General features: G+C 42.3%; 1 protein-coding gene across 3 annotated transcripts in view; it reads left to right on the plus strand.

Moving 5' to 3' along the window:
• Mypn (myopalladin) overlaps nucleotides 1-22,805 on the plus strand; it is a 102,736-nt gene extending 79,931 nt beyond the window's left edge. For all 3 annotated transcript variants that reach the window (XM_063239584.1, XM_063239583.1, XM_003473627.3), the window contains 8 exons: nucleotides 8,771-8,992; nucleotides 10,415-10,564; nucleotides 11,882-11,964; nucleotides 13,599-13,725; nucleotides 14,909-15,116; nucleotides 16,708-16,873; nucleotides 18,152-18,285; nucleotides 21,121-22,805. In XM_063239584.1, coding sequence (XP_063095654.1) covers nucleotides 8,771-8,992; nucleotides 10,415-10,564; nucleotides 11,882-11,964; nucleotides 13,599-13,725; nucleotides 14,909-15,116; nucleotides 16,708-16,873; nucleotides 18,152-18,285; nucleotides 21,121-21,287 — 1,257 coding nt within the window. In that variant the 3' untranslated portion in view covers nucleotides 21,288-22,805. The remainder of the gene's footprint in view (nucleotides 1-8,770; nucleotides 8,993-10,414; nucleotides 10,565-11,881; nucleotides 11,965-13,598; nucleotides 13,726-14,908; nucleotides 15,117-16,707; nucleotides 16,874-18,151; nucleotides 18,286-21,120) is intronic.
• The last annotated feature ends 4,405 nt before the right edge of the window (nucleotides 22,806-27,210 follow it).

Below are 27,210 nucleotides of genomic sequence, written 5' to 3' on the forward strand. Positions count from 1 at the left end.
TGCTAAAGTTCAGTCCGCAGCCACAGTGCCTAGGAGGGACAGACTGGGAGACAAAGCCTTGGAGCGTCCCCCAAACCCCATGCCCTGTGCCTGCCAGCTCTGCAATCCTGGGAATGTCCTGAGAAATGGTGGCTGGGTGTAGGAGGTAGAAGACATTTAACACAAAGGTAGGAGAGATGGAAATCTTCAGTGAGGAAAAAAATAAATTCCTGAAATCACCCAACCTCTCCATTTCCACTAACCATTCACTAGTGGTAGACTGATGCAAGTTGACCAGGATCTCTATTCACAGGGGCTGAGGATTTAACTCAGCAGTACAGCACCTCTGTGGCAAGTAAAAGGTCCTGAGTTAAATTCCAAGTATCCCCCCAAAATTTTTTTAAATTAAAAAAAATTGTGTTTTAAAAAAAATTTTTTTAAATTCTTTAAACACTGAACTAGGTTTTAGGAAATGAGCACTTTCTTTCTGATTTAATCATAGCAAGTACAGCCTCCAAGATCTAGACTCAGTCATCACTTCTAGACTCTGTTTTCTCCAAAAGCACAGGCACCCCACCCTGGCCTCTTCTCCAGCAATGAGCATAGTAAAGCCTCAGAGAAATGGAAAGTGATTGTCTATCTCCACAAAAAGTGTGGAGTTTCTTGAACTCTGGTATCTGTGTGTGGAGTAAGAAATACAGAATTATCTTCTTGAATATACTTCCAAATAATAAAATGATAGTTTAGCCCCTATGTGTGATAAACAAGTAAAATGATTTATTAGTTTTACTTCTAAACATCCTAGAAAATAAATCTCAGTTTTTTAAAAGAAAAGAAATTAATTTAGGTGCACAGATGCAACATGTTCCAGATGTGATTTTTAAACAGACAAAATTAAGAAATATATCACATTATGAAACCATTTAATGAATTTATGGAAAGTAAATGTAAGTATCAGACTGCATTATATGAAACTGTTGCTATTTGATCGTTGTTAACTTACCAAAACAGCAATTTCATATAGTTCTGCCTAATGAGTGAATAGTTAGAAACTATAATTGCTTTTTCCAAGACATTACCATAATGAGAAGATAATTTTTTATATTTTTAAACTGAGTGAAGTTGCAGAATCCAGTGACATTAGTAGAGGTGAACAATATCTTATTTTAACTGGTTTGAATGACTTGATTAAAAGTTAATACACTTTACTGATAAATTTTCCCTGTCCGTCTATGGTCTTACTCAATCTACCCAGTCTGAGATGTGTCCAAGAAGGGGCAGATTTGAAGCTGATTGCAAGACACTAAAACCAAGAAACACTTGCTTACACCCCAATTCTACTCAAACTCAGGTGATTATATGTATCAGACCATAGCTAGAGGACTTGAGGAACACGATTTCAGTTTGAGAACACACAGAGTCCTAGACCCCTGCTGCCAATGACTGGAGGTAGGCACTTGTCAGCCGAGCTTCCAAATTCCAAGTCAGGAGTTTCTCAGCAGCCAGTCCTCGAAGCCCACCTGAGTGATCACATTATGGCTGTGAGCCATAATTTAACCAGAGGTCTCACCCTCCCCTCAAGCACATTGCTCAGGTTCTTCAAAGACATACAAAGTAGGAGCAAGTGACCACCTCTGTGGGCGTCCATGTACTCATTCCTCGCCCTCAGATGCTTACTGAGCACGGGCTCTACTCCAAGCTCTGTAATCTGAGCATGGCATAAATTTTGTCATCAAGGTTTAGAAACATGGATCTGGCCAGAGCCAACTGTATTCTTTACAATATTCCTGTTGATGAATTATTACTTTTAATTTTATGAGTTTCATTACATTAAATGTTGAGTACTTAACAGGAAAAAAATACAAAAAATAAAGCGTTAAAGTTGTAGTATTTACTATTTATTTTAAAAAGCATCAAAATTTTTACCATCAACTATTTTTCAGTGTACGAAGTCTAAAAAAAGAACAAAACAAATTCTTATATGAACTAAAAGGAAAATTCCAATAGCACTTTACAAGAAAAATCTTTTTTTCAATTATCACTGCTAAGGCAGTCTGCACACACACCAACAGCACGTTCCATACACAAGCATCGCCTACACTGACAGCACATGGCTTTTGCTTTCCTGGCCTTTTTGTTGGACATACTTGACATCTCAGTGGTCCTGATGTTTTGTCAGTTCTTATTCTATTACATCGTGTATAGTTAGCAGGAACATAAAATATCAATAAGATAAAGTGTTAAATTCTTAATAGGTATTGTGTATTTAGAATGGACATCAACATTTTTACCTGTTTATTTAACAGCTGATGTGCTTACAAAAACTAAAAGATAATATCAGAAATAAATTTCTATATGAACTGCAATGAACATACCAGTAGCACTCTACACAAAAATTAGCTTTGCTTCACCTGTTACATTCAAGGCCGTCTTCACACAGGACAACTGCATGTTTCATACATAAGTATTGCTTACACTGTAGCACATTTTGTTTTCCTGCACTTTCCTATAGGGCACAGCTGACATCTTTTTTGTTTTCCTGTAATCAAAGTAGGTCTTTGTGAAACTGTGCCTGCCTGTTTACCTGTAAGCTCATCAGTGTGATCCACAAATTTTTTGTGTAGTTCCCTGGGAAGAAACATTTTTTTTTCCTCTGCTGTAAATGATCTTTTCTGAGCTCCTGTTCCAATCCTTTAAGAAAATTTCCCTGTGATATTTTGCACTTGCTATTTCCTTTGCAAACTATCAAACTATTTATTCTGTGTTTAGAATGGAGTGAAACACAACCATTGGTCAATCAATGCATTGTGTTTCGAGGGACATCATAGTTGCTACATAACTTATCAACAACATATACTCCACCTCTGGTTTTGTTGTGGAAAGTTTCCATCTCAGGCTTCCATTTTGTCAAGATTTCACTATCAATATTTTCATCATGGTGAAATGTTGACATCAATAGTACCGACTTGTTTGGGTTTTGTTGCCATATATGAAGCCAATGTTATGTCTTTCTGAACTTTAAAGATTGTACTATACAATTCTGTTTTGAAATTGCAACATTTCATTTGGAATTTCTGCTTTGTTGAGTTCCTGTGCTGGTCACCTTATGCTGTTAGCAAATATAACATCGGCTGGAAACTGGCAAATCAACTGTGGAATGTCACAGTCTGGTATGGCAGATGAAAGCAAGTCTGTTCAGAGCATCATTCAGTTTATTACTACACAAATAAGAACTTGATGCCTGACTTCTAGGATAAATGTCTAAATTGAAAGCATAATAAGTCTTTGCATCTAGAAGGGCATACATTTTTATGCCATATTTTGACCCATTGCTTTTCAATCTCCTGCAATCTTCATGAGAAATCCCTGCTAAGTACAACAGACCCATGAATGCTTTCAGTTCAGCTAATGAAGTATCATAATAAAAACATTTTTAATATGGCTATAGGTGCATACAAAATGTTTTATTTGCAATACTGCTTTTGACTGTTTCATAGCATCTTGTAGCATTTTCTCTGTTACAATTTCCAACACTGAAAGGCAGTACTGGGGCTGGGGATTTAGCTCAGCAGCATAAGCGCCTGCCTTGTGAGCAGGCGGTTGTGAGTTCGATCCCCAGTACCGATAAAAAGGAAAAAGACAAAAACAAAAAACAAAAAACAAAAAAAACAAGAAAAAAAGAAAGGCAGTACTGGCATTTTTGCCAAGACCTTCACTGTATTTTCAGACCTAGTTCTAACTCTGGATCATCACTCAATTTGGTTGTGCAGCCATTTTGCAACATTTTAACTGGTCAAACATGTACTCACATTACTGTTTTCTTCCCCATCTGAATCAAGGAGGTCTGCATTCCCCATGTCTATATCAGTCAATTCTTACTCCATTTCACTATCATAGGAACTTTGGTTCACATGGCCAACTTCAAAGTCATCATCATCATCACCACGCTCCTACACCATCCTTCTGTTATGAACACATGTATTTTACCATAATGTAGCATCTTCATTATCCATTGCACGAGTAGTCTGCTGGTTCACTTTTGCCTCCTTCAAAACTCACAAATCTTTTTTCATGTGCCATTATACTGAATTGGACTACTTCAACCAGAAAAATCAAAAGAAAACTTTTAAAAAACAAATCCTGGAGTGGTGTGGGCCTGTTGGGTCCTTTGTGATGCTTGGGTAAACATACGAAACCAGTTACATGAAGCATAAAGTGAGGGGGAAATCCCATTTTGTCACTTTTTCGCATGTACACACACTTTGTACATCATACCAAGTGGGTAAACACATAGATTGCTTCCTGTATCCCTTAGGGAAAGATACTGAGATGCACAGCTGGTTTCTATTAAACTAAAATACAGATTTACAGGGCCGAGATACAGCTCAATGCAAAACACTTGCCTCGCAAGTGCAACATCAAGAGTTCAGTTCTCAGTACTAAATGAATAAAAACAAAGTAAAATTTTACAGTAGGAACATAAGGGATGGGACCCAGTGTTATGTTCCTAGAACACAGGAGGAAGTAAGACAGCAAGACCTGTGCTCCCGGGAAGCTCATATTCTGACAGTTAATCAACTGACCAACAAATAAGAAAAACACTAAATAGCGACCAGGAGTATATGGAGAATTAGAATAGAGAGCTACTGCTGAAGGAGCTGAGGAGGCTGCTTTGGGAGGTGACATTCAAGCTTGACAGATAGGATGTGGCAGGGAGGTGGCATGAAAGGAATCTGGGATAAGCCTTAAACTTAGGATTTAACTCAGTACACTCCACGTATGTCCCATGAACCATTGCCAAACTGCAAGCTGTCACCTTGAGATAAGTATAGAATGGGACAGTAACCGTTGTGGAATTTTTATAGCACTTTGATAGGGAAATAGTATGTTTTTAAACATAATTTTGCATGCTTTTTAAACTTAATTTTACCAGTAATTCATTTTTATTTTATTTGACAAAAGCACAAATTAGAACTATTTTGAAACTGAATTTTTAACCAAAGTATGGGAAACACTGATTTAACCACTTAATCAAGTGAATGAATAGTAGTACCATTTTCTGAGATGAGGGGCAGGCAAGGAGTACTTTGCGAACAAAAGTCAAGTGTGCACTGTTTGGACCAGGCTAAGTCTGAGGTCCCTACTGGGCACCATGATATGGAGTAGATGACTGTGTGTGTGAGTCCGCGGGTTTAGGGATACAGGTTGCAAATCCTCAGCATATGGAAGCTATGAGACCTCCAAGGCCAGAGTGTAGGAACCAATGGAGGAGACTACTAAGATGTTGTTAATGGAAGAACAAGAAACTAAGTACAGTGTGTCCTGGGACCTAAAAGGAAAAAAGCACTTCAGAAAGGAAAAGTAGTCATCTCTAACTAGGGCTCCCAAGAGGTCAAGTAGAAACACATGATGATTCAATTGGGTAAATTTGGACACCCAACCAGTAGCAATTTCAGGGGACCAGTGAGAACACAAGCCGAACGGAGGCAGCTAGGAAGAGAACAAGTGATAAGAAAATGGTCCTGCAATAACAGTTATTTCAAATGGTTTTGTTGTGAAAGGAACAGAGAAATGCGGTGAAGGCAGATGTGGGTTGAGAGAGATTATTTGTTGGGCATGATGGTACACTCCTGTAATGTCAGCATTCAGGAAGCTGAGACAGGATTGCTGCAAATTCAAGGCCAGGCTGGGCTACATAGTGAGTTCAAGACCAGGTAGAATTACAGAACGAGACTCTGTCTCAAAAACAAAAGAGAGACAGACAGACAGACAGACAGACAGACAGAAGCCTATTATTCAAGGCAGGATTTCCTGGAGTAGACAGATGGAAATGTGCAGTAGATACAGGAAGTGGATGATGCAGGCATGGACCAGAATGAAATGCAGAATAGCTTTGCCAAAATAACCCTTTAGTAGCCAGGCATATGTGTAACTTCAGCATTTGGGAGGCTGGGGCAGAAGTGCCCCAAATTCAAGGCCAGCCTGGACTACAAAATGTGTTCAAAATTAGCTTTAACTGCATAGTGAGACCTTGACTCAAAAAAAAAAAAAAAAAAAAGAAAAGAAAAGAAAAAAAAAAGCCTTGTATGTAGCTCTGCATTTTTTAAATGTACATTCTCTGTAGTTATAGAAATTGGATTCAATCTTCATTCTATTCTCCACAGAATTCTACTGGGTTCCCTATGCAAGGTGAGGAATCAGGTTTAACTAAGGCAGTCCAAGATTGCTTTTGTCCTTTTGGCAAGGAATTTAAAAAGAAATATGACTGGTTTATTGGTATTTCATGATGCAAATCTAACATCTGAATCTCCAAAAGTCACATCCTCAGTGTCTTGGTTACTTTTCTCTCATTGCTGAGAAAAAATACTCAACACCCAAAATTAAGGAAGGAAAGGTTTGTTTGGCTCACAGTTTGTGGAGGTTTCAGTTCATAATTAGCTGGCTCCGAGACAGGGTGACACGTGGCACAGGAACACAGTTCATGGCAGCAGAAAACAGCCAAAGTAACAAAAGCAAAAAGGGAGGAGCATGGAAAAAAGACTCTTCTTTTATATTATATGTAGGCCACCCCCACCCTGAGGTGAGTATAGCACTCACACCCATAATCTCAGCATTAGACGATGAATCAGTCACTAATGCTAGAAGCCTGACCCTATGACCACATAAGGCTTTGTGGGGACATACAGATACAAACCATAACATTTTTCCCCTGACCCCTGCAAAGACCCATGCACTTCCTTTATGCAAAAGGCATTTAGTCCATCTCTAAGAGTTGCAAAAATCCTAACAGTTTCAGCATTGCTGAAAAGTCCAAGTCCCAAGTCTCCTCCAAGATACAAGACAAACTCTTAGCTATAAGCCACTGTACAAATGAAAACAGAGTCAAACACTTCCAACATTCAATGGCACGAGGTAGAATTTTTGTTCAAAAAGTTACAAACAAGAGAATACAAAAGAATGGGACCAACACAAGTCCAAAATCCAACAGGGCAAACATTAAGTCCTGCAGTTCCATATGGAGCATCCAAAGCAATCTGTGGCAAGTTGTGAACTCCAAAGCATTTGCACAGCGCCACTCCTATGGCACATCCAGTGGTAGTAGCTCCTGCAGCTTCTCTCTTGAGCTCGCTTTGCTCCCTCCTTGAAAGTTTACTTAGATGATCCACATTCCTGGCTTCTCCAGACTTGTGGGTTCTCCACTGCATCCTTGATTTCACCCTCATAGCTTCACATAATGCCCTCTCGGGCTCCCAAGCCTTCTTCTGAAATTGGAGTGAAAGTCTTCTTAATCCCACAACTCTTTTTGCATTCTGCATGTACCTAAAACTGGCACCACATGGATAATGCCAAGATCTGCTACCAACTGGAGAGTAGCCAGACTTTCTTCTCTCTTGGTTGTAGGGGTCAAATGCTTGGATCACTGAGCACTGTGAAGCTGATTCTGATGAACAAATTCTCTATGCTGCCACCATTCTGGAACATAGTATGGCTGTCACCATTCTGAAACATGGTGCTCTGTGGCTTTCTCCTCAAAGCAAAGTCTTTCACTTTTGCAGCTTCAAGGCTACAAAGAGTGGAGACTTACTGCTTCTTGTGATACCCTCAGGCTATCTTTTACATTCTGTTCCTTCTCAGCAATCATGATCACCTCAGCTCTATCTGTTGCAGTCCACAGCTTTACCAGAACCTCCTTTCCCACCAAACTCACAGTGTTTTAAATTATTCTCTGGGCTCTTTGCTCTTGATTTGCAAGATAAATCTGGCTAATAGCCATTCCACTGCCCCAACATTGGACTGCCTTGAAATTTCTTCTGCCAGATTAGTTAGCCTGCCAGTCTTAATCTCAGTCTCAGGCAAAGTCTCTGGACACAATCAAAATGCAGACAGACTTTCTGCCACGCCATAACACACATCATATGGAGTCCAGCACCCAATGCAGTCCTTCTTCCCAGCAGAAACCTCCTGAGCCTGGACTTTACTGGTTTTATGGTTTTCTGAGCACTGATCAGAATCTCCTACACAGAACATCCTAAAGCATTCCAGTTCTACTCATTCAGGAAGTATCTCAGAATCTTTCCAAATGCTTCCCAAAAGCTCTTGAACCACATGGTCAGATATAATCACTTCTCTAGTACCAAATTCTGTCTTGGGTACTTTTCTTTTTCTTTTCTTTTTTTTTTTTTTTTTTTGTATGTGTGTGTGTGTGGGGTTTGAGACAGGGTCTCACTATGCAATTTGGGCTCATCTTGAGCTGACTTTGTAGCCCAGGCTGGTCTCAAATGTGCAACAATCCTCCTGCCTCAACCTCCCAAATTGCTGGGATTACAGGTGAGAACCACCACACCCAGCTTTGTTTTGGTTACTCTTCTCTCATTGTTAAGACAAAATACCTGACACACAAAATTAAGGAAGGAAAGGTTTATTTAGCTCACAGTTTATGAAGGTTTCAGCCATAATCAGCTGGCTCCAAGGCAGGATGGCATGTGGCATAGGAGCAATGTTTCATGGCAGTGGAAAATAGCAAAAGTGCCAAGAGCAAAAAGGGAGGAGCATGGAGAAAAGATTCTTCCCTTATACTGAATGTAGGCCACACTCACCCTGCAGTGGGTATAGCACTCACACTCGTAATCCCAGCATCCCAGCATGAATCAGTCACAAACTCTAGAAGCCTGACCCTGTGACCATATGAGGCTTTAGGGGGGAAATCCAGACACAAACCATTATGCTCAATCATACTGATGGATATGCTGCCACAGAAACAGAAATTGAAATACATTTGTCACTTTTACAGGAATACAAAATTTCAAGCTTTGAACAGAGGCTGATGAATGAAATAGAGTTTCGCTTGGAACGTACACCTGTTGATGAATCAGATGATGAAATCCAACATGATGAGATTCCCACGGGCAAATGTATTGCTCCCATCTTTGACAAAAGACTCAAGCATTTCCGGGTTACAGAAGGCTCACCAGTCACATTCACCTGCAAAATTGTTGGGATACCTGTTCCAAAGGTAGGGGTAGATGGCCAACCAGCTGACCAACTAACAACAAACAGAACTATAGACAGTGCCTTTAAGAAAAATTATTTTCTTCTTGGGGGGAGGTGGGCTGGGGATCGAACTCACGACCTTGTGTTTGCCAAGCAGGCACTTATGCCACTGAGCTAAACCCCCAACCCCAAGAAAAATTATTTTCTAATGAAGTATCCACAGAGGGAATGAGTGAAAACCAATACCAAAAAATCAGCAAAACCTAGAGGATCTCACTAAAAAGAGATATCAGGAATAGGATCATTAAATAGGCTCCAAGTAAATTATACTTGTTAGAATTTTCATAAAAGTTTAAGGCATCTTTCTTCATCCTGACACTACATCTTAGGCTATCAATTGTCTTAGCCGTCAAACTCATCGAATTGATTTTTTCATTCTATTTAATTCCTGTTGGATATCCACAGGGTGCCTGTTGTTTTACAAAGTGAGCTATATTTGTATCATTACCTTTAGCTTGGTAAACGCCAAAAATGTCCTATCATTATCACAGGCTGCTGAAAAATCTTAAGCCACTAGATTTTTGGCAGTCTGCTGAGAGAAGGATTTACACCTGGTGTGGCAGTAGCCCGGACCTCTCCACTCTACTTTCACAAACACTAGCATGCTGTTGTCATGTACGGTGAGACACCAGGAAAACTCGACTGCAGCCTGTACTTTATCGCCCTGTCTTTGAGAAATCTCCTTGACACATGCAGAATTTAACCATGAAACAATACATATATTTAAATCTGGATTAAAAGATTTAGCAAATCAATCCTAACCTTGTCTACTTGGTATTAAATAAACCATAGTATCACTTGATGCAAGGCGAGCTATTTCAGGTGCTGAGATTTGCAACTGCAGAACTTGTTAGAAGGATAATACAGGAAACGATCTGGCCTCCTGGTTTTCAGTTTTGCCTCTGAACATGCAGCTGATCTTTTGCATAGCTTCTAAATTAATTATAAACTATAATAAAAATAGTCAAAAGCTTTATTTTAATCCTGAATTATATTGAATATTTTACTTAAGTACTATATAGATAGAAAGGAGGGGCATATTACACCATCATTTCACTCTGTTTTTTGGGTTTTTTGTTTTTTTGTTTTTGAGACAGGGTCTCGCTGTGCAGTTCAGGCTGGCCTTGAGCTCACTTTGTAGCCCAGGCTGGTCTCGAACTCGCAACGATTCTCCCACCTCAGCCTCCCAAGTGCTGGGATTACAGGCGTGAGCCACCACGCCCGGTTTCAACTCAGTTTTATAACTGGTTTCCAAGCGTTTGGAAAGGATGAGTAGTGTGGTGGAGAGCTGGCATCTACCCTTCCCTCATCCACTGTCTAGTTCTCTATTCTCTGAAGACAAAGGGAACAGTATAGATTCACCTGCACTATCTTTTTACTTCAGGTTTACTGGTTCAAAGATGGGAAGCAGATTTCTAAGAGAAATGGACACTGCAAAATGAGGCGAGAGGGCGACGGGACGTGTTCTCTGCACATCGACTGCACCACCAGCGACGACGACGGCAACTACACCATCATGGCGGCCAACCCTCAGGTGCGTGCGCACCTCTGAGGGAGGCGCCCTCGGCGCAGCAGGGAGGGTGAACAAGTGCGGGGCACAGAGGACAATGCCTGGCAAGCCCTGCGACTGTGTGGAACGAGAGCATAGTATCACAATTCAAAAGACCAGCAAACCCTCGAGCCCCCAGCCTTTCAGCCTCTGGTGTAGGACAATGGCACGCTCTCTTCACTGCGCATGCGTCCAGATCCGCTGGCTAAACCTTGCTTTTCCCCGCCCCCATCATTAGACTCATTGTTTTTAAAGTTTTTATCAAGCAAAGTATCATAAACACAGATTAGCAGCCTAATAGATCTGTTTATCAACTCACTGACTTTCTTCAAAAATCTCTAAGTCATTCTATCATTTATCCTACCGAAGAATGACTTGTGATTTTTGGTCTTTAGAAAATAGCTAAATTACTTCAAAAAGAGTTTAAATGTCTCTCAATTTTAAAATATTATTTTATCTTTTTCATACTTGCTTTTAAAATAACAACTGTAAACTCATAATCTCCCATTTTCTTTTTCTAAATAAGACCAAGTCTCAAAATTCCCCTGACGGATAAGGCAAAATAAGTATCTTCAGTTACTGTTGGGATGGAAAATTTTTAACTATAATTTCTACGTCTCATTCACATTTCCTATGGCAGTGTCAGCTTTGATGAGTTTCTTAAGAATTAAAATATTTGCCTATGCCCTCTGCATTTCGACTGCAAATAACATTAACATCACAAAAATTCAATTTGCTTTGTTTTGTTGAGACAGAGTTGCTTTATAGCCTGAGCTGGCCTCAAACACATTCGTAATCCACCTTTGTCAGCCTCCTAAATGCTGGGATTACAGATAAGCATCACCATGCCTGGATCAACTGTGTGGGTGCATGCATGTGTGGATTCTGTTCATTGCTCACGTTAAAAATTAAAATCATCGCAGTCTTAAAAATTTATCCCTCTGAGCTGGGCATTACAATACACACCTGTAATCCCTGCACTCTGGGAGGCTGAGGCAAGAGGATGATAAGTTTGAGCCCAGCCTGGGCAACCTAGCAAGACCCTGTCTCAGAATAGAAATACACAAGGCCTGGGGATTTAACTCAAAGCAAAGGCCCTGGGTTTAATCTCCGGTACCAAAAAGTAAAAATAAAAAATTGTCTCCAATGGAGTATTTGCAGTCAATTATATTGTTTTCATTCCTCAAAAAAAATTCATTCAAGGAAAATTTTCATGCTCTGGTGCCAAAAAAAAATGATTACATAAATAAAACACTTTAGATTTTGTTTTGTTTTGTTTTAATTTTGTTTTCTGTTTCTCAGGGGAGAATCAGCTGTTCTGGCCATTTGATGGTACAGGGTATGCCCATTCGTAGTCGACTAACCTCTGCTGGTCAACCTCACAGGTAAAAACATTAAAATCCCCCAATCTGTGATCCTCCTGCCTCAGTCTCCCTCAATGCTGAGATTACAAGCTGACTCCCACCTGGGCAATTTAGCAAGACCCCATCTCAATATTTAAAAGGGTAAGGGGTACTCTGGGGACATAATTTAGTAACACTCCTGGGTTTGATTTCCCAGTAACCTCCAAAAAAAAAAAAATATCCCATTTCTGGGACCCTCCCACGTGTCTACCCACCACAATGAGTACAGAAATCATCAGGTCTACAAGGTGTGTGTGTGTGTGTGTGTGTGTGTGTGTGTGTGTGTGTGTGTGTGTTTTATACTGGGGAATGATCTTTGACCTTTCTTTGAACTGAGGTACACTTTTTTATTTTGAGACAGAATCTGACTAAATCACCAAATTGTCCAGGTTGGACTGACCATCCTCCTGTCTCAGCCTGCTGGGATTACACGTGTGCACCATAACTCCTAATTGCCAAGGAGAGGTAGAGCTCCACCTGCAACACCATCATCTAAGAGCTTGTTGGAAATGAAGAATCCCAAGCCCCACACCAGATCTACTAAATCATAATCTACATTTTAACAAAATCCCCAGGCGATTTGCAAGCACCATAAACTTGAAGAAATGCAAGTCTTTGGCACAATTTTAATGGCTCAAAATTTGTAACCATTAGTAGCTCTGTGAACATAATATATAAATCAGGCCCCTTGGATTAAATTACTATCTATTCTATAAGAAAAGCCAGGGATGCAGCTTAGTGGTAGAGCACTTGCATAGCATGTTGAATCCCCAGGTTCAATCCCCAATATCACAAAAACAGACCAATCAACCTACCTTTAACTGTCATGTGTACATAGATCAAATATTTAATCGTTCTTGACGCTCTTCCTCTCTGATTATCCTAACCACTAAGAAGAAAGACTTTGTCCTTGAGTCTGTGGTGCCACAAAGTCTTAGCAAAGCATCCCATAGTTGCTGACATGGATGAATTAAATGTGACTTACCAAAGGCACAAAAATAGTGACCCATGTTTCAGATACAGTATTTCACCACCATTGCAACTATACCTCCTCCTTCTTCTCCGCCCCCTCCAAGAGCAGCTGTTCCTCTTGGTCAGTCTTACCCAATTTAAGTTCATGGTCATCCTGCCTTAATTTATAGCCAGGTTAAATTTTCTTACTCAAAGACGTAGAGATTGCAGCTGCTTTGTTCTGGATAATAAACTGGACTTCTCTTCTGGCACTCCCTCGAGGTTCGGATTGAATACTGATTTATTTGTTTATTTTGATGCCTTTTGAACAACTGGTCAAGCCTGTGGCAACAGAAGCTGAGCCACTTAACCCAGTGTGACTTCAGAGTGAAAGAAGCTAAAGCCTGTTTATTTGATTACAGATTTCACAAGAGAATCCTGCACTATATGAGATGCTTACCACACTGGGGTTTTCTTTTAACATTAGCTCCACATCATTATTAATTATTCATTATTATGGGGTTTTGGGGGGTATAGCAAACCTTTTGCCCCTCAAAAAAAAAAGTCTTGCCCATGTAGTCTTGTAGTCATGCCTACATGCCTATTGCTAAAAGTTTGTAAATTCTGTAAAGTCTGGGGTTGATACCTGAATATGCTTGCTTTAGGGGAAGGTCCAGACTGCAAGAAAGAGACAAAGAACCCCTTCAGGAACGCTTTTTCCGACCACATTTCCTGCAGGCTCCTGGGGATATGGTAGCTCACGAGGGACGCCTCTGTCGCCTGGACTGCAAGGTAAACTGTTACTACCAGTCCTTAGTTCCACATCTGTCAGATTTTGTTTTTGATTGTTTGTTTGCATTTTGGGTTTTTTTTGGGGGGGGTATTCATGTGTTGGGAGTTTTGTTTTTGGTTTACAAAGGAGCCCTAGAAAAAGGAGAGAAATTGGAGTGTCAATACCAAGCAAAATTATTTCATGATATTTAAAATCATAGTATCTGAAGAAAAATTACATGGATGTTATATCCAGTTAACTTTATGTTTTTAGAAGACAATCAAAAGAGATGATGTGACTTGCACATCTTGCCTGTGATAACCAGAAACCCTTCTTGACTACGAAGCCCAAAGTGTGATTTTTGCATCCTTCAAGTGATTGTTGTGAGCTGTAGTCTCCGGGAAAAAAAAAAATTATCTTCCTGAAAATACAGCAGTTTACAAGAACAGAAGAGGTTTCTCCTACTAATTACCCTCCATCGCCTTTAGTAATTCCTACATTCTAATTTTTTCAACTGGAAGCTAGGACAGAGGTCTCCTAGCAGGTCACCTCTTCTGCCTCAGACAAAGGTACAGAAAGCTATAGAAAATAGATGCGCAAATTAGTGATGACTTGAGATTATACGTTCATGGAAAATCCACTCCTGTAAGTGATTCTTGTTCTCCTTTGGCGGCCTGCATGATATTCAGGCTGAGTATTCATTCCCCCACTAAACTCTCAAAAACACCATCACCTGGGTCCCATCCTCAGCGACTCTGAGTTAATATTTTATGTGGGCCTCAGGATTTTTAAACACTCCCCCACGTGATTATAACGTGCAACACAATTTGAGAGCCTGGTTTAATATCTGACCTTTTGCTTATCTAACTCTCACTCGTCAGGTATGTAAGCAATGTGTCATTTCTGATATTGATGCCACAGGCCTGTGTCATCTACTTAGCTTAATTCTCATTTATTTGAACCTACAGTACAATCAAATAGGTTAACCTTGACTCAAATTGGGGTCAGAATACCCATAGCTTAGATTCATGCAGCCATTCATTCAGACCTCTCTTCTCCTGAGGCTGCAGGACCAAGTCCTCACTGGTCCATGTTTTCTCTCACTATATATTTGGTGCCAAACACGGCTGAAGAATTCAGCCACTGAATAAATCTGCCTGTCATCAGCCTGTCATTTGCCTCAGCTGTCCTGTTGTTTATTAGGTGAGTGGCTTACCGCCCCCAGAGCTGACGTGGCTGCTCAATGGCCAACCTGTGCTACCAGATGCCTCCCACAAGATGCTGGTCAGGGAGACAGGGGTGCACTCGCTGCTCATCGACCCCCTCACCCAGCGCGACGCAGGCACCTACACGTGCGTGGCTACCAACAAAACCGGGCAGAATTCCTTTAGTCTGGAACTCACTGTGGTCGGTAAGGCTTGCTGCTGGGACCCTGAGGTGTGACTCCCTTCCAAGTTGTTGTGCAAATTCCTTAGTCCTTTGCACCACAAATCTGTTACACACACACACACACACACACACACACACACACACACACGTGTCTTACCTTGCTTTGAAAGATTTGTAGCAATCCGAGGCTGTAATGTGGCACCGTGCACATTTACACGTGCACACACTGAGCGTTATAGTCATTCCTTACCAGTCACTTAATCAGTTTGTTGACTCACTAAATTCCAGTTGTCTGCCCTACAGTCTGTCATTCCTGGAATGTCCTGGGCTCTTTTATCCCCCTAATCTTGTCAGTTTCCCCTCTGCCCAGCAACTTTCTAACCCATTCTCTGAAAGCCGAACTCAGTGACACCTCCCAGGCACAGTGGGTACTCCAGACACAACTGCTTCCTCCAGTCTGCCTCTGTGTCTCCATGGCACTTAGAAAGGAGACGCTGGAGACTTTGGACTCTGAGGTTGAGACTGGCCTGTTATGCATCTCTCCAGCGCCTGCCTCAGTGCCTGGACATGGAAGGTGCTGAGCAAATGTCATATCCATGACTAAACAAATGAGCCTTGCGTATGAAGGTGTGAAGAAAAACACAGCTGTGTCTACTGAGAATAGCAAGACATTTGCCCCCGCGAAGGGCCCAGCTGTACGGCAGTAATCCAGCCAGAATTAAGGCCAGAGCAGGGGGGTTCTGATGTGGGACCTTCTCCTGCTGTCTGTGTGGCCCCTAAAGGGAGCCAGAGGTGGCTTCTCTGTGCCAACTCGACTGGCAGTTTCCCCTGTGTATCTTTTTTCCGTTTCTCACTTTTAATTTTTTTCTAGCCAACACAAGAGGAAAACTCATTTTGCAAGGATACATTGATTGCAGGCTTTGGCCTTTTCCCCACTATTTTCCTAAAACATTAACTTTGGAACTCTGATCTATGAGGTTCTGACCAAAGGAAGACCTCATTGGGAAGTATGATTCTGTGTTTTTAAAAATAGTAGTACAATTCTGTAGGTATGAGCCTTTTTTTAAAACTAAAAAGTTTGGGGGAAATTAATATAACTTCTACGAAATAAACTCCTCCAAGGAAAAAAAGGATCAATTTTAAGTACATGGAGTATTGGCCAGGTATGATGGCACATGCCTGTAACCCCAGTACTCAGGAAGCTGAGGATTTTTGCAAGTTCAAGGCCAGCCTGGGTACATCGTGAATTCAAGGCCAGCCTGAACTACAAAGTGAGACCCTGTTTAAAAACAAAACCAAAGAAAAGTACATGGAGTATATTAATTCTCCAGAGTTATTGTTGAGCAATAAAAGAAACTCCTTTGATTTCACCATTCCTAGCATCTACATCCAAGGTCTGTGACCTGAGGTTTGTATCACCAGGGATGTGCAGGGATGGTAGTCCATTTTTTAGTTATTTTTTAAACCATTTTGGAGCTTTCTCAAGGCTGTGCCTCACTAAAAGGCGCTAGGTGAGGCAGGCTCTGCCCACTCTGCTGAATTCCACAGTTGTGAGTGTGAGGAGGGGGGCCTCAGGCACTTGCTGTTGACAAGAAGCTCCTTCTCTTGTTCAGCCAAAGAGGTAAAGAAAGCACCAGTAATCCTGGAGAAACTGCAGAACAGTGGCGTCCCCGAAGGCCACCCGGTGCGGCTGGAGTGCCGCGTGATCGGCATGCCCCCTCCCGTGTTCTACTGGAAGAAGGACAATGAGACCATCCCCTTCACCAGGGAGAGGGTCAGGTAAGGCAGCGCCACTGCACAGGGAACCAGGGCCGCCACCCAGAGCACGCTGCAGCCTGAGGGCTGGCCACTTTCCCTTAACGTAGTGCTCTGGGGGTTCCTCCGTGATGTTGTGCAAATCAAGAATTTATTCCCATTCATTGTTGGGTGATAGTCTATTGTATTGCTGTCTTGGAGTTTTAAAATTTTCAATTTCTTTTTAATGTTATTTTGAGACAGGGTCTTGCTATGAAGTTCAGGCTGGTTTTAAACTCAATACATAGCCCAGACTGGCCTCAAATTCGTGGAGATTCTCCTGCCTCCGCCTCCCTGAGTGCTGGGGTTACAGGAATGTGCCACCACGCCCAGCTGGTTGTTTTTAAAATAACTTCAAGGATCCAGTTTCCCAAAGTAGTTGGCTTGATTTCTCCTAACCAACCTTGTTTCTTTGCAATTTTAGTTTTATACCACCAGGGGGAGAGCAAGCAGTGGTCGCAGTGTGCAAACTTTGCACTGAAAATTATTTCTCCACAGTAAAATGATTTCATCCAGAATTTTGGCACCTAGGATATGTATGATTATATCCCCAAAGCCCTTGGTCCTTGGCTGCATAAGAGTCACCTGGGGAATGTTTTAAAGCTCTATGGCTTGAATCCCAGCTGAGATTCTAGAAGAACAAAATCACAGGCTGATTTCCGCCTTAACAGCTCTGAGCCACACGCTGCACCTGCCACTGGTGGCCAGGAGACACTACCTCCGAGCCACTGGTGCATCTACCTCTGGGCTCTCAATTTGCTCTGCTTCCCCATCATTTCTGAAACTTTCAACCACGTTTGGAAAGAGGCATTTCCTGCACTGTGATGGTGAAAAATGGGGTCCCTCTGGTGGGGCGTGAACTTCAGCAGAACAGGGGCAGTCAAGAGGACAGAACAGGTCTCATCTCAGCTAGTCGGCTCCTCTAGTGTCACTCGTCCACTGCTGCTCTTCTGTGGATGTCTTAGGGGTATGGGGATTGAATCCAGGGCCCTCTCCCTATCTACATCCCCTGCCCTTTTTTATCTTTGATTTTGGAGACAGGGTTTCACTAAGCAGGTAAGCAGCCTCAGAATGCTGGGGTTGCAGTTATATACTGTCAGGCCTGGCTTGTGCCTTCTTTTTACTTTTGAATTTGCCTTTAGTGGAGTTCCCCTTTTTTGCCTTTTGGTAGGAAAATCTCTGAAAGTTCCCCCTCAGCCCTGAGCTTGACAGAAACGATCCTGCTTCCAGATACAATATGAACATATTCTTCCTTTTCTGCAGCATGCACCAGGACACAACAGGGTATGTCTGTCTCCTCATTCAGCCGGCCAAAAAATCAGACGCAGGATGGTACACGTTATCAGCCAAGAACGAGGCTGGCATTGTGTCGTGCACTGCTAGGCTGGATATATATGGTAAGTGGAATGTCAGTCGCTGAACATCTGTGTGATGGGCAACTTTAAAATCATTTTAAAGGCGCATGTCTATAATCCCAGCACTCAGGTGGCTGAGACAGGAGGAATGCTGCCAGTTCCAGGCCAGCCTGGGCTAAATATCAACTCCTTATCTCAAAAAACAAAAATAAATAAATAAATAAAATTTTAAAATCGTTTTAAGGATAAGTGTAGTATGTTTCCATAAATGAATTGAATGTGTTATATTTTAGTGCCTAAGAGATTTTTGAAGTCATCTCACCCCAGTTTATATATTTTTATGTTTTGCTGTGAGCTTAACCTTCCTCCAATAGAGCCTCCAGTGCTCGGAAGTTGCCAGTCAGCCCACGGCTTCTGCAGCATCTCCCCGCTGCCATGGGTCACGTACCGGAGCTCCCCACTGCTGCAACCTGTCAGCAGAACTTTCCAAACTCCACTCATTGCTTATGCATCCAATGCTGTAGGTTGCTGCAATCCACGCACCAGACTTCCCTCTTAATAGAAAGCTGTACCGCCAGTTATATCAAGCAACACCAGAGTGGTGCCATGAGTGACCACGTGAGACCCCTGCACCCAGGCCCTGAGATGAATGTAATCATTACCTTCATTTAAATGCTGAGCCAGCTGGGTGTGACAGTGCACACCTGTGATCCCAGCACTCAGAAAGCTGAAGCAGGAGGACTGTCATGAGTTCAAGGCCATCCATAGGGAGAAATTGTCATTCCTTTGAGGCTTATTCCTCATTTTGAAAAGAATCTAAGTAGTTAATCTTCATCAATGTATTCCACTTTCCTCCCTTATACTTTTGAACATTAACTGTTCTTTGTTATATATGTTCCTTAGCCCAATAGAATGTTTTCTTCTTTCCTTTAAAAAATTTTATTTAGATCAGTAAGTTTTATATTTATAGCTGAATTCACAGATTTAATAAGCCTAACAAGCCAGGGATTTAGCTCAGCGGCATAAGCACCTGCAAGTGCGGGTCCATGAGTTTGATCCCCAGTACCAAATAAATAAATAAAAAATAAAATAAGCATAACAAATAGGAATAAGTGTCAAGAATCTGAGGACCCTGATATTTGTAGGTGAGCACCAGTCACCTCCTTCATCTAGGACCACACAGGAGGAGGCTTGGCCTGCCATTTTCCCTGGGAAATGTATAGATTATAGGAAATGTATAGATTCTAGTTATTTTTCCCTTATCCTTGGACTCTGAAAAAATTTCAGCTGTGAGAGAAGCTGGAAAAAAAATCCAGAAGAGGCCAGTGAAGGTTTCTAAATCTAAGCTAAGCACCTACTGCTCCCCAGCCTCCCCTGGGTCTCCAAATGAGAAGCTCACAGGCTGGGACAAGCCTGAAACTGAGGGCTCTTAGCCCAACGCTGCCCTCCAGGAGCCAAGTTCCCCTCCAGTTGGTAGCCTTCACTCTCCTTTTCGAGATCCTGAGTCCATAAGAGCCAATAGGGGGCGCTGTTTCCTGTGTTGGAACCTGTGGTAAGGGAGGTGGATTCTCTACCCCTCTTCTCCTCCACCACCATCACCACAGAGCAGAAAGCTCCACACGCTGAAGAAGGGTTTCTGGCCAGGGTGTGGTATACACTAGTATTCATGAGGCCCTGGGTTCAGTCTCTGACACACACACACAAAGGAAGGGCTTGTAACATTAGAAATAACCATCCAGGTAAGATGTTAGGGAGAGCAGGGCAAGGCTAAGAGGTGATCTCTAAGTGGAATCACTGCACCTTTGTCCTCAGTGTGGTAACTTTCCAAACTCGACTTTCTCGGTTCACTCAGTGGAACTGAGACTCCAAGAAACTGATTCAAGATAATAAAGTCAATGAAAGGCTAATTGATAAATCAAAATGCCAAATAGGAGCACAGTGTTCTAGGAGCCAGTACCCTCGTGTTCCCCACTTTCTGCACTCCCTTCTTTAATGAAGGTCCACAGAAGCCTAATCCTGTGATTGCTTGGTAATTTATTAAATCAAAAACAATAACAGATTGCACCGCCTGAGTTATTTCATCCAGGTCATGCTGAAGTCTAAGAATTGTGTCTGGGGTGGGGGGAAGAATCATGTCTGCCTTAAAAATCTCATGATGAATATGGAAGCTCTAATAAATTTTTTCTGTCCCCAAACCACAGTTGGTTGCACATAAGTTACTTTTCAGTCTTCTTGCCATAACTTATTAGCACCTGAGGGGTTAATGTGTGAGTAAGTAGGTCATGGCTGCATCCGGGGACTAGACTGTGGGGTAGGCAGTTCTGTGATGGCTCAATCTATCTTCTTTATTTTTTCTTTCAATTATTTGACACAGAGTCTCACTATGCTGTTCAGGCTGGGCTTGAACTCTCTTTGTAGTCCAGGATGGCCTCAAAGCCATCCCAATCCTCTTGCCTCAGCCTCCCAAGTACTGGGATTACACATGTTCACCACCATGCTCAGCTTGACCCAACTTTAGCTTCCACGGGTACCTTCTCCCAAGATGCCCTCCCAGAGTGTCCACAGCAGATCGATGCCAGGCCAGTGAGAGGGAATGGTTTGGAGAGATCACACTACTCATCCAGGCTTCTTTGTTGTAAGAATTCTAATCTCTTACTGAGTTAAAAAAAAAAAAAAATCACATTTGATTCCCATACCAAAAAAAGCAAAAATCACAGGTTGAGGGTTTAAAGGTTTACAAGCACCCTAGCCCAGTTTCCTGTAGGCTTGGCAGGGAAGGTTCACTGCTTACTGCTGAGTGCGGGCAGGAGCATGGAACAGGTGCAGTGCCGCACTGTGGTCCTCTGACCATAACACATCATCTGCTCCATTTTCCAGCTCAGTGGCACCATCAGATCCCACCGCCCATGTCCATCCGGCCCAGTGGCAGTCGCTACGGATCTCTCACCAGTAAAGGACTTGACATTTTTTCTGCCTTTTCATCTGTGGAAAGCACGATGGTGTATTCATGCTCCTCTAGTATAGTGGAGAGCGATGAACTTTAAGTCTGGATGCCTGCTGTGGAAGGGAGTGAACTGTGGAGGTGGAAGGAGGAGGAGCCAGATGCAGTGGTTTCCAAGCGACTGGATTTGAGTTGGTTCCCACGCTGCTGAACCTGTGGCAGGAAGTGCTTTGGATAAGGTGGCCGGAGTTTCTTGCGCTCTCTTTTGCAGTATGGCTTCAAGGCTGTGCCTCCGAAAGAGTCCAACAAAAATATGAGCTGACAATACAGATGAACCAAAGATGTCATACTACTGCCACCAACCGCTGTGAGGGAAGCAAGAATGGCCCTGGCCCAGTTGTGTTAAGGATGCTTAGGCTCTGCTAGGAGCAACAAGGGGCCATGTGTCTGGCCAGAGACAAGTTAGATGGTAGTGACCTTAGGACATAACTAATTCACCTAACAATGCAAAAGAAAAAGCTGGGGAGGTCACTGTCACCTTTCACTGACTATGTCTACGGCAGCAGTTATGGTGACTTCATTACATCAGATTCCACTTAGCATTAGGAGATCATGCCATGCCACTCATACATGTGGTGCAGCCCTTTTGATTTGCATATCCTGTGTGCACAGAGTCATATAGTAAGCGCCAAAACGTGCTTGAGATACTAAAGAATCGCTGAAACACTCAAAATTGCACAGTGTACTTATTCTGTCGTCAACAACAGTTGGCCCCCAGCCTCTGCTGTCTGCACCATTTTTCTTTAGATGGTAACTGGTTTTTCTTCTTTCTGATTTTGGATATCCCTAGACTCCAGTACTAAAGAGTTGTTAATAAACCAATCAGAAAACAAACAATCTGCAGAGTCACTTTTAAAATTATCAGCTTCAATTGCCACTTGAGAAATGTGCAAGAGTCATCATCATCTGTCCACAGAATACCATCCCAACATGCTCCCACCACTTCCCGAAAGTCTGGAATTGTAGAAAGCAGAAAGGAAGAGGTGCAGACAAGGCGGGAGTGATGCGAGAGAGCTGGTTTTCACTTCCCACAGCAGAGTAGCAGTTGTGGAAAGAGCAGACCTTCATAGCTGTGAACTGCTTTGAGATCATTGATCAAATTGCATTTTCTACATAGAAAACAATATGCTAGCTGGGAAAGTGGAGGGAAGGGGAACAAGCTTCTTTCGTCTAACCTATCTGTTCAAAACCCGCAGTTCATGGCAATATCCTTAGTGCCTAGGAGAGTACCCAGCACAAAGTAGCCATTCAGAAAGTATTTGCTGGGTAAATGAATCTTATATTAGACACAAAAATCTTCAGGTCCCACACCAGTCCAAACACTGCACCAACAATGGTCGTCACAGCACAGTTTGCTCCAGGCTCACCAGGGAGATGACTAGGGTCCTGTTACCAGTTTCTTCTGCTCAGATCCCTGGTGTTCTGTGTGTCAGGCCTCCTCAGATGGCATCTTACATAAGCAAATGATTTAGATAGATATAGTAAATGCTTGGCTTCAAAATAAATTCTTTGTTTCAAGGCAAGGGTTTACAATATAAAAATAAATTCATTCAAAAAATCATGTGTGTACTCTGTATAAGATGCTCTGCCACAGCCTGTGGAAAATACAATGGTTGACTAAGACACAGTTCCTGCCCTCAGGAAGCTTACACTCTTCACAGAGGAGGGAAACACACCGGTGGGTAGAATACTGCTTCTACAGGCAGAGATCTGTTCCTAGAAGACCGAAGTTTCTAGGGCTCATGGTCCTGTTATTTCATAACTTCAAAATTCTTGTTTTCAGTCTTGCTTAATATAACAATATACCAGAGGTTGCATCCAAAAGATTTCAGTCATACGCAGCAGAATTATTAGACCTTTTTTGCTTTTCCATATATGCAATAACTGGTAAAATATAGGCAGCTTTAATGGAATGGCATAATCTCAAAGTCCTGTAAAATGTCCTGTGTGTTGACTTCTGCTGTATAATGAAATCTCTCATAACCAGAAAGCACTTCCTAACTCAGAGATCAGTTCCAGATTGTACATCAGAACACCTCGCTCACCTGCACTTGTGTAAATACTAGACAGTTCTGCCTCGAAGGGCTATTGTTCATCTCTGTACGTCATTTTATGAATTTTCATCTGTTGGGTTTTTTTCAACATATAACTAGGATAAATGTTATTTTTGGACACTAGGTGACGCTGTCTCACTCAAAATATAACGAGCCTAAAAATTCCTGTAATTGAACTGCTGATTTGTGTTGACCCAGGGCTTTTTGGCCTCCACACTATTGACTTTGGGGCTGGGTAAGTCCTTGTGGAAAGGGGGCTGGTCCCACGCATTGGTCGGATATTTAGCAACCTCCTTCGTCTCTACCCACTGGATTCCCATGGCAGCTTCTCCCCATCTAATGTCCCCATCCATTGCCATATGTTCCCTGGGAGACAGACTAGCTTTTTGCTAAAAACTGCAGAGTTATACAGTAGGCGCTCTACTTCAAGAATTCTCAGAGAATTCAACTAGAATGAAGAATATTTGGGTAAGAACGTTTAGTTCGGTTGTATGTTTATTTTTGACATATCCAAAACCAGATTCATCATCTTCTCTTTTGTAAACCAGCTTAATGAGTTACAGTAAGGGCGCCAGCACATTCCTCACAGTCCAAATCAGAACCCTCCAAGACACTTGGTTTCCTCTTCTGTCCCATGAGTCCAAAAGTCCTGTACCTTCCAGCGCTATGATCCCTCCCAGTTCAGACCTTCCTTTCCACTGGCCCCACTGCAGATTTTCAGGGCTTTGATTTCCCTCAGTCCTCTGACTTCAGCCACCACACACGTCTCACCAGGCTTCCTGCCTCTTGACCCACCACAGCCAGCCAGCACGGGTCCCAGCACCAGGTCACCCCCAAAAAGGACTCTCCACGGATATTACTCGCTGATCTTCAAATCCCTAATAGCTACCTGGAGCCAACCCAGGTGGGCACCAGCTGTCCTGTTCTGTCAGCTCACCCCAGGAGGACTCCAAAGCTTCTCTTGGCCTCTCCCGGGGGCTCTGTCCTCAGCCTCCACCCACAGAAACCCTCCCTGTTCCCCACAGTCCATCTCAAATGCCACTGCCTCTGGGTTATATCTTCTGACTCCCCAGCTCCCAACCCAGTAGAATCCGGTCTCTGCAAGTGTCTGGGGTCCAGAGAGGGGGAAGCTCCCCCGCTACAGGGTTTTATGGCCAGCCTGGCTGCTGCTTGCACTAGGTGTTAGCTACTTTTGGCACAGACGGAGTCTGAAATTTGCCTTTGTGCCTTGTACTGAGTATGTGCTCGATAAATTATTGATCTAAGGTGGATTTAAAATCGTGTCTCAATTGGCATGTTTCTATGTGAAGTGAACTGAGTCTGTGAATGATTCTTGGTCTCGCCTGCTGGGTAGAATCTTGGTTTTGTGGATGAGGTGTAAAAATCCCAGCACCAAGGCCACCCTCCAAATTAGTCAGCTCAGAAGTTGGGAAATGGTTTTTTTTATTTGTTGTGTTTCGAATTTCTGTACTAAGAATTGAACCTATGGCCCTTTCACTGAACTACATCCCCAAGCTTTTTTCTTTTGGAGGTTCTAGTTTCGGTTTTTTGAGATAGTCCAGGCCAGCCTTGAGTTCACTATGTAGTACCAGCTGGCCTCAAAATAAGTCTATCCTTCTTCCTCACCTCCTGAGTGCTTGGGTTACAGCCATATGCCACCACCCTATGACACAGGCATGTTTAAATGGTATTTCTGAAAATGACCCAGGTAACTCCAATGAGCAGCGAAAGTTGGGACAAATCATCTTATCATGAGTTAATCACAGAACTTTCCCAGAAAAGTCAGAGGGGACACAGATGGCCTTAAGCCTATAGGATTGGCATCCAAGCAGAAGGTACTGGCAAATGTGAGGTCCTGAGTTCAATTCTCAGTACCATGAAAAAAAAAGGATTGATTATGTTATTTTTATATTTATAGAAGCACATTTTGTAATAATCAGGTCCTAGAAACAACCTAAATGCCCATCAACTGAAGAATAAATTTAAAAAGATGTGGTATTTTTTATACAATAGAATACTACTCAGCCATAAAGAAGGACAAATTGGAAGCTTTTAGAGGTAAATGAATGCAACTTGAAACCATACTCATAAGTGAAATAACTCAGACTCATGTGTAAACATTGTGTCATCTCACTAGTGTGAGAAACTGAAAGAAACTATATATATATATTAAAAGACAGTTAAAATAGTTATACTACTGATTATTCTGAGTTCGTTGAAGAGAAAGAAAAAAAAGCCCAGAAGTGGCCAGGAATATAGCTCAGTGGCACAGTGCCTGCCTGGCAAGCACAAGGTCCTGAGTTCAATTCTCTGTATTCAAAAAAAAAAGCCATTGAAGAGAAAGATTTGTGCTGGTATTTGTGTTGTTCAGACAACTGAATGCAGATGTCTTGTGCTCTGGCTGAATGATTCGGGGATGACAATGAGCAATGTATGTACCATTGTTGCCCTCTGATTGACATGTTTTGAAAATTAATTTTTTTTCTCTTTGAAGGAAAATGGATTTTAAAAAGTATTACCATGTTGCAAACCAATGCATGCCTGGAGAATAGAAATAAGCATAGGCATTGGTTTTATTAGACCCTACCGTCTTGTGCTACACTCATTAGACAAGCCGTCAGAGGAAGCCCAAAATCCTATAAAAATGAGCCATGAAAAAGGAAAGTTGGTGGCATCACGGAGACCTTTGTACCACAGCAGTCCCAGAGAGTCTTCTCCACAAGTAGCTGAACAGATCTTCCGAACTTGGTTTGAGATAAATGGAGAAAGAGTCAGAATTTACAAACAGGGAAGCTGATTTAAATGTATCCTTATCTTTCCCCAATTGCTTTTGAGCACGCAATGAGAAACAAAATGCTCCAGGAGACAGAGGGCGGGGATACAGCTCAGCAGCATAAGCACCTGCCTGGCAAGTGTGCGGTCCTCAGTTTAACTCCCAGTATCAAAAGAAAAAAAGAGAGAAAGACAAGCAGAAGAGAGGGGTCTGGGAGTACACATGGCAGAGGTAATTCCCAGAGGGGTCACACACTGGCTTTGGTTGGACAGATTCGCTTGGATAACCCTCAGATGACGTATGGATAGCCCTAGCAATATCTACTTGTAAATTTATTCTTTAAAACTCAGAATAGGGCCAGGGATTTAGCTCAGCAGCACAGCACCTGCCCGGCAGGCAGAAGGTTGTGAGTTTGATTCCCAGTACCAAGAAGAAAAAAATGTTACACCCATGTTACCCAATTCTGATTTCCACGTGAATCTAGAAAAGTTCAGCTAGTTTGTGGCTATGAGATCTCTATTAAACTAAATTGAGTTATGGCTCCAAGAATAGAAATTCAGACAGAGTAGCTAATAAGAAGAAGAAAAAACAAAGTGTCCATTGTCCTTTCTACGTGGTGCCTTATTTCCTGTTCTCCTCCCCTGTGTCCCATGTTCTGTGATCCCTGCTGCTGATCTCTCCATCACTCCCTTCCCCAAGGCCCTCCAGGGGCCCTACAATCACTTAACTCCCGCCTGTGTACCCAGGCTTGTTTTGCAGAAGAAAACAACACAACTGAATGCATTCTGGAAGCTTGAGCAGCTTTTAATTTCCCAGGGGTGCTGTGTTTTTAAAAGCAATTGCTTCCTCATCTCATCAACTTTTTTTTTTCTTTAGTTTTTGTTTGCTTGAGTTTGTTTTGTTGTTGTTGTTGTTGTTGTTGTTTTTGAGATGGGATCTTGATATGTAGTTCAGGCTGGCCTTGAACTCACTTTGTAGCCCAGGCTAGTCTCAAACTCACAGCAATCATCCTGCCTCAGCCTTCCAAGTGCTGGGATTACAGATGTGTGCCACCACACACAGCTGGCAGAATTTTTAAAAAGTCATGAGACACAGGAAATTGAGTCAGGTCCAAATCGTTCTTGCTGATTACAGCCTCT

Source organism: Cavia porcellus, unplaced genomic scaffold, assembly GCF_034190915.1.
Source record: "Cavia porcellus strain 051 isolate PalLab524CR breed Dunkin Hartley unplaced genomic scaffold, mCavPor4.1 scaffold_28, whole genome shotgun sequence".
NCBI lineage: Eukaryota > Metazoa > Chordata > Mammalia > Rodentia > Caviidae > Cavia > Cavia porcellus.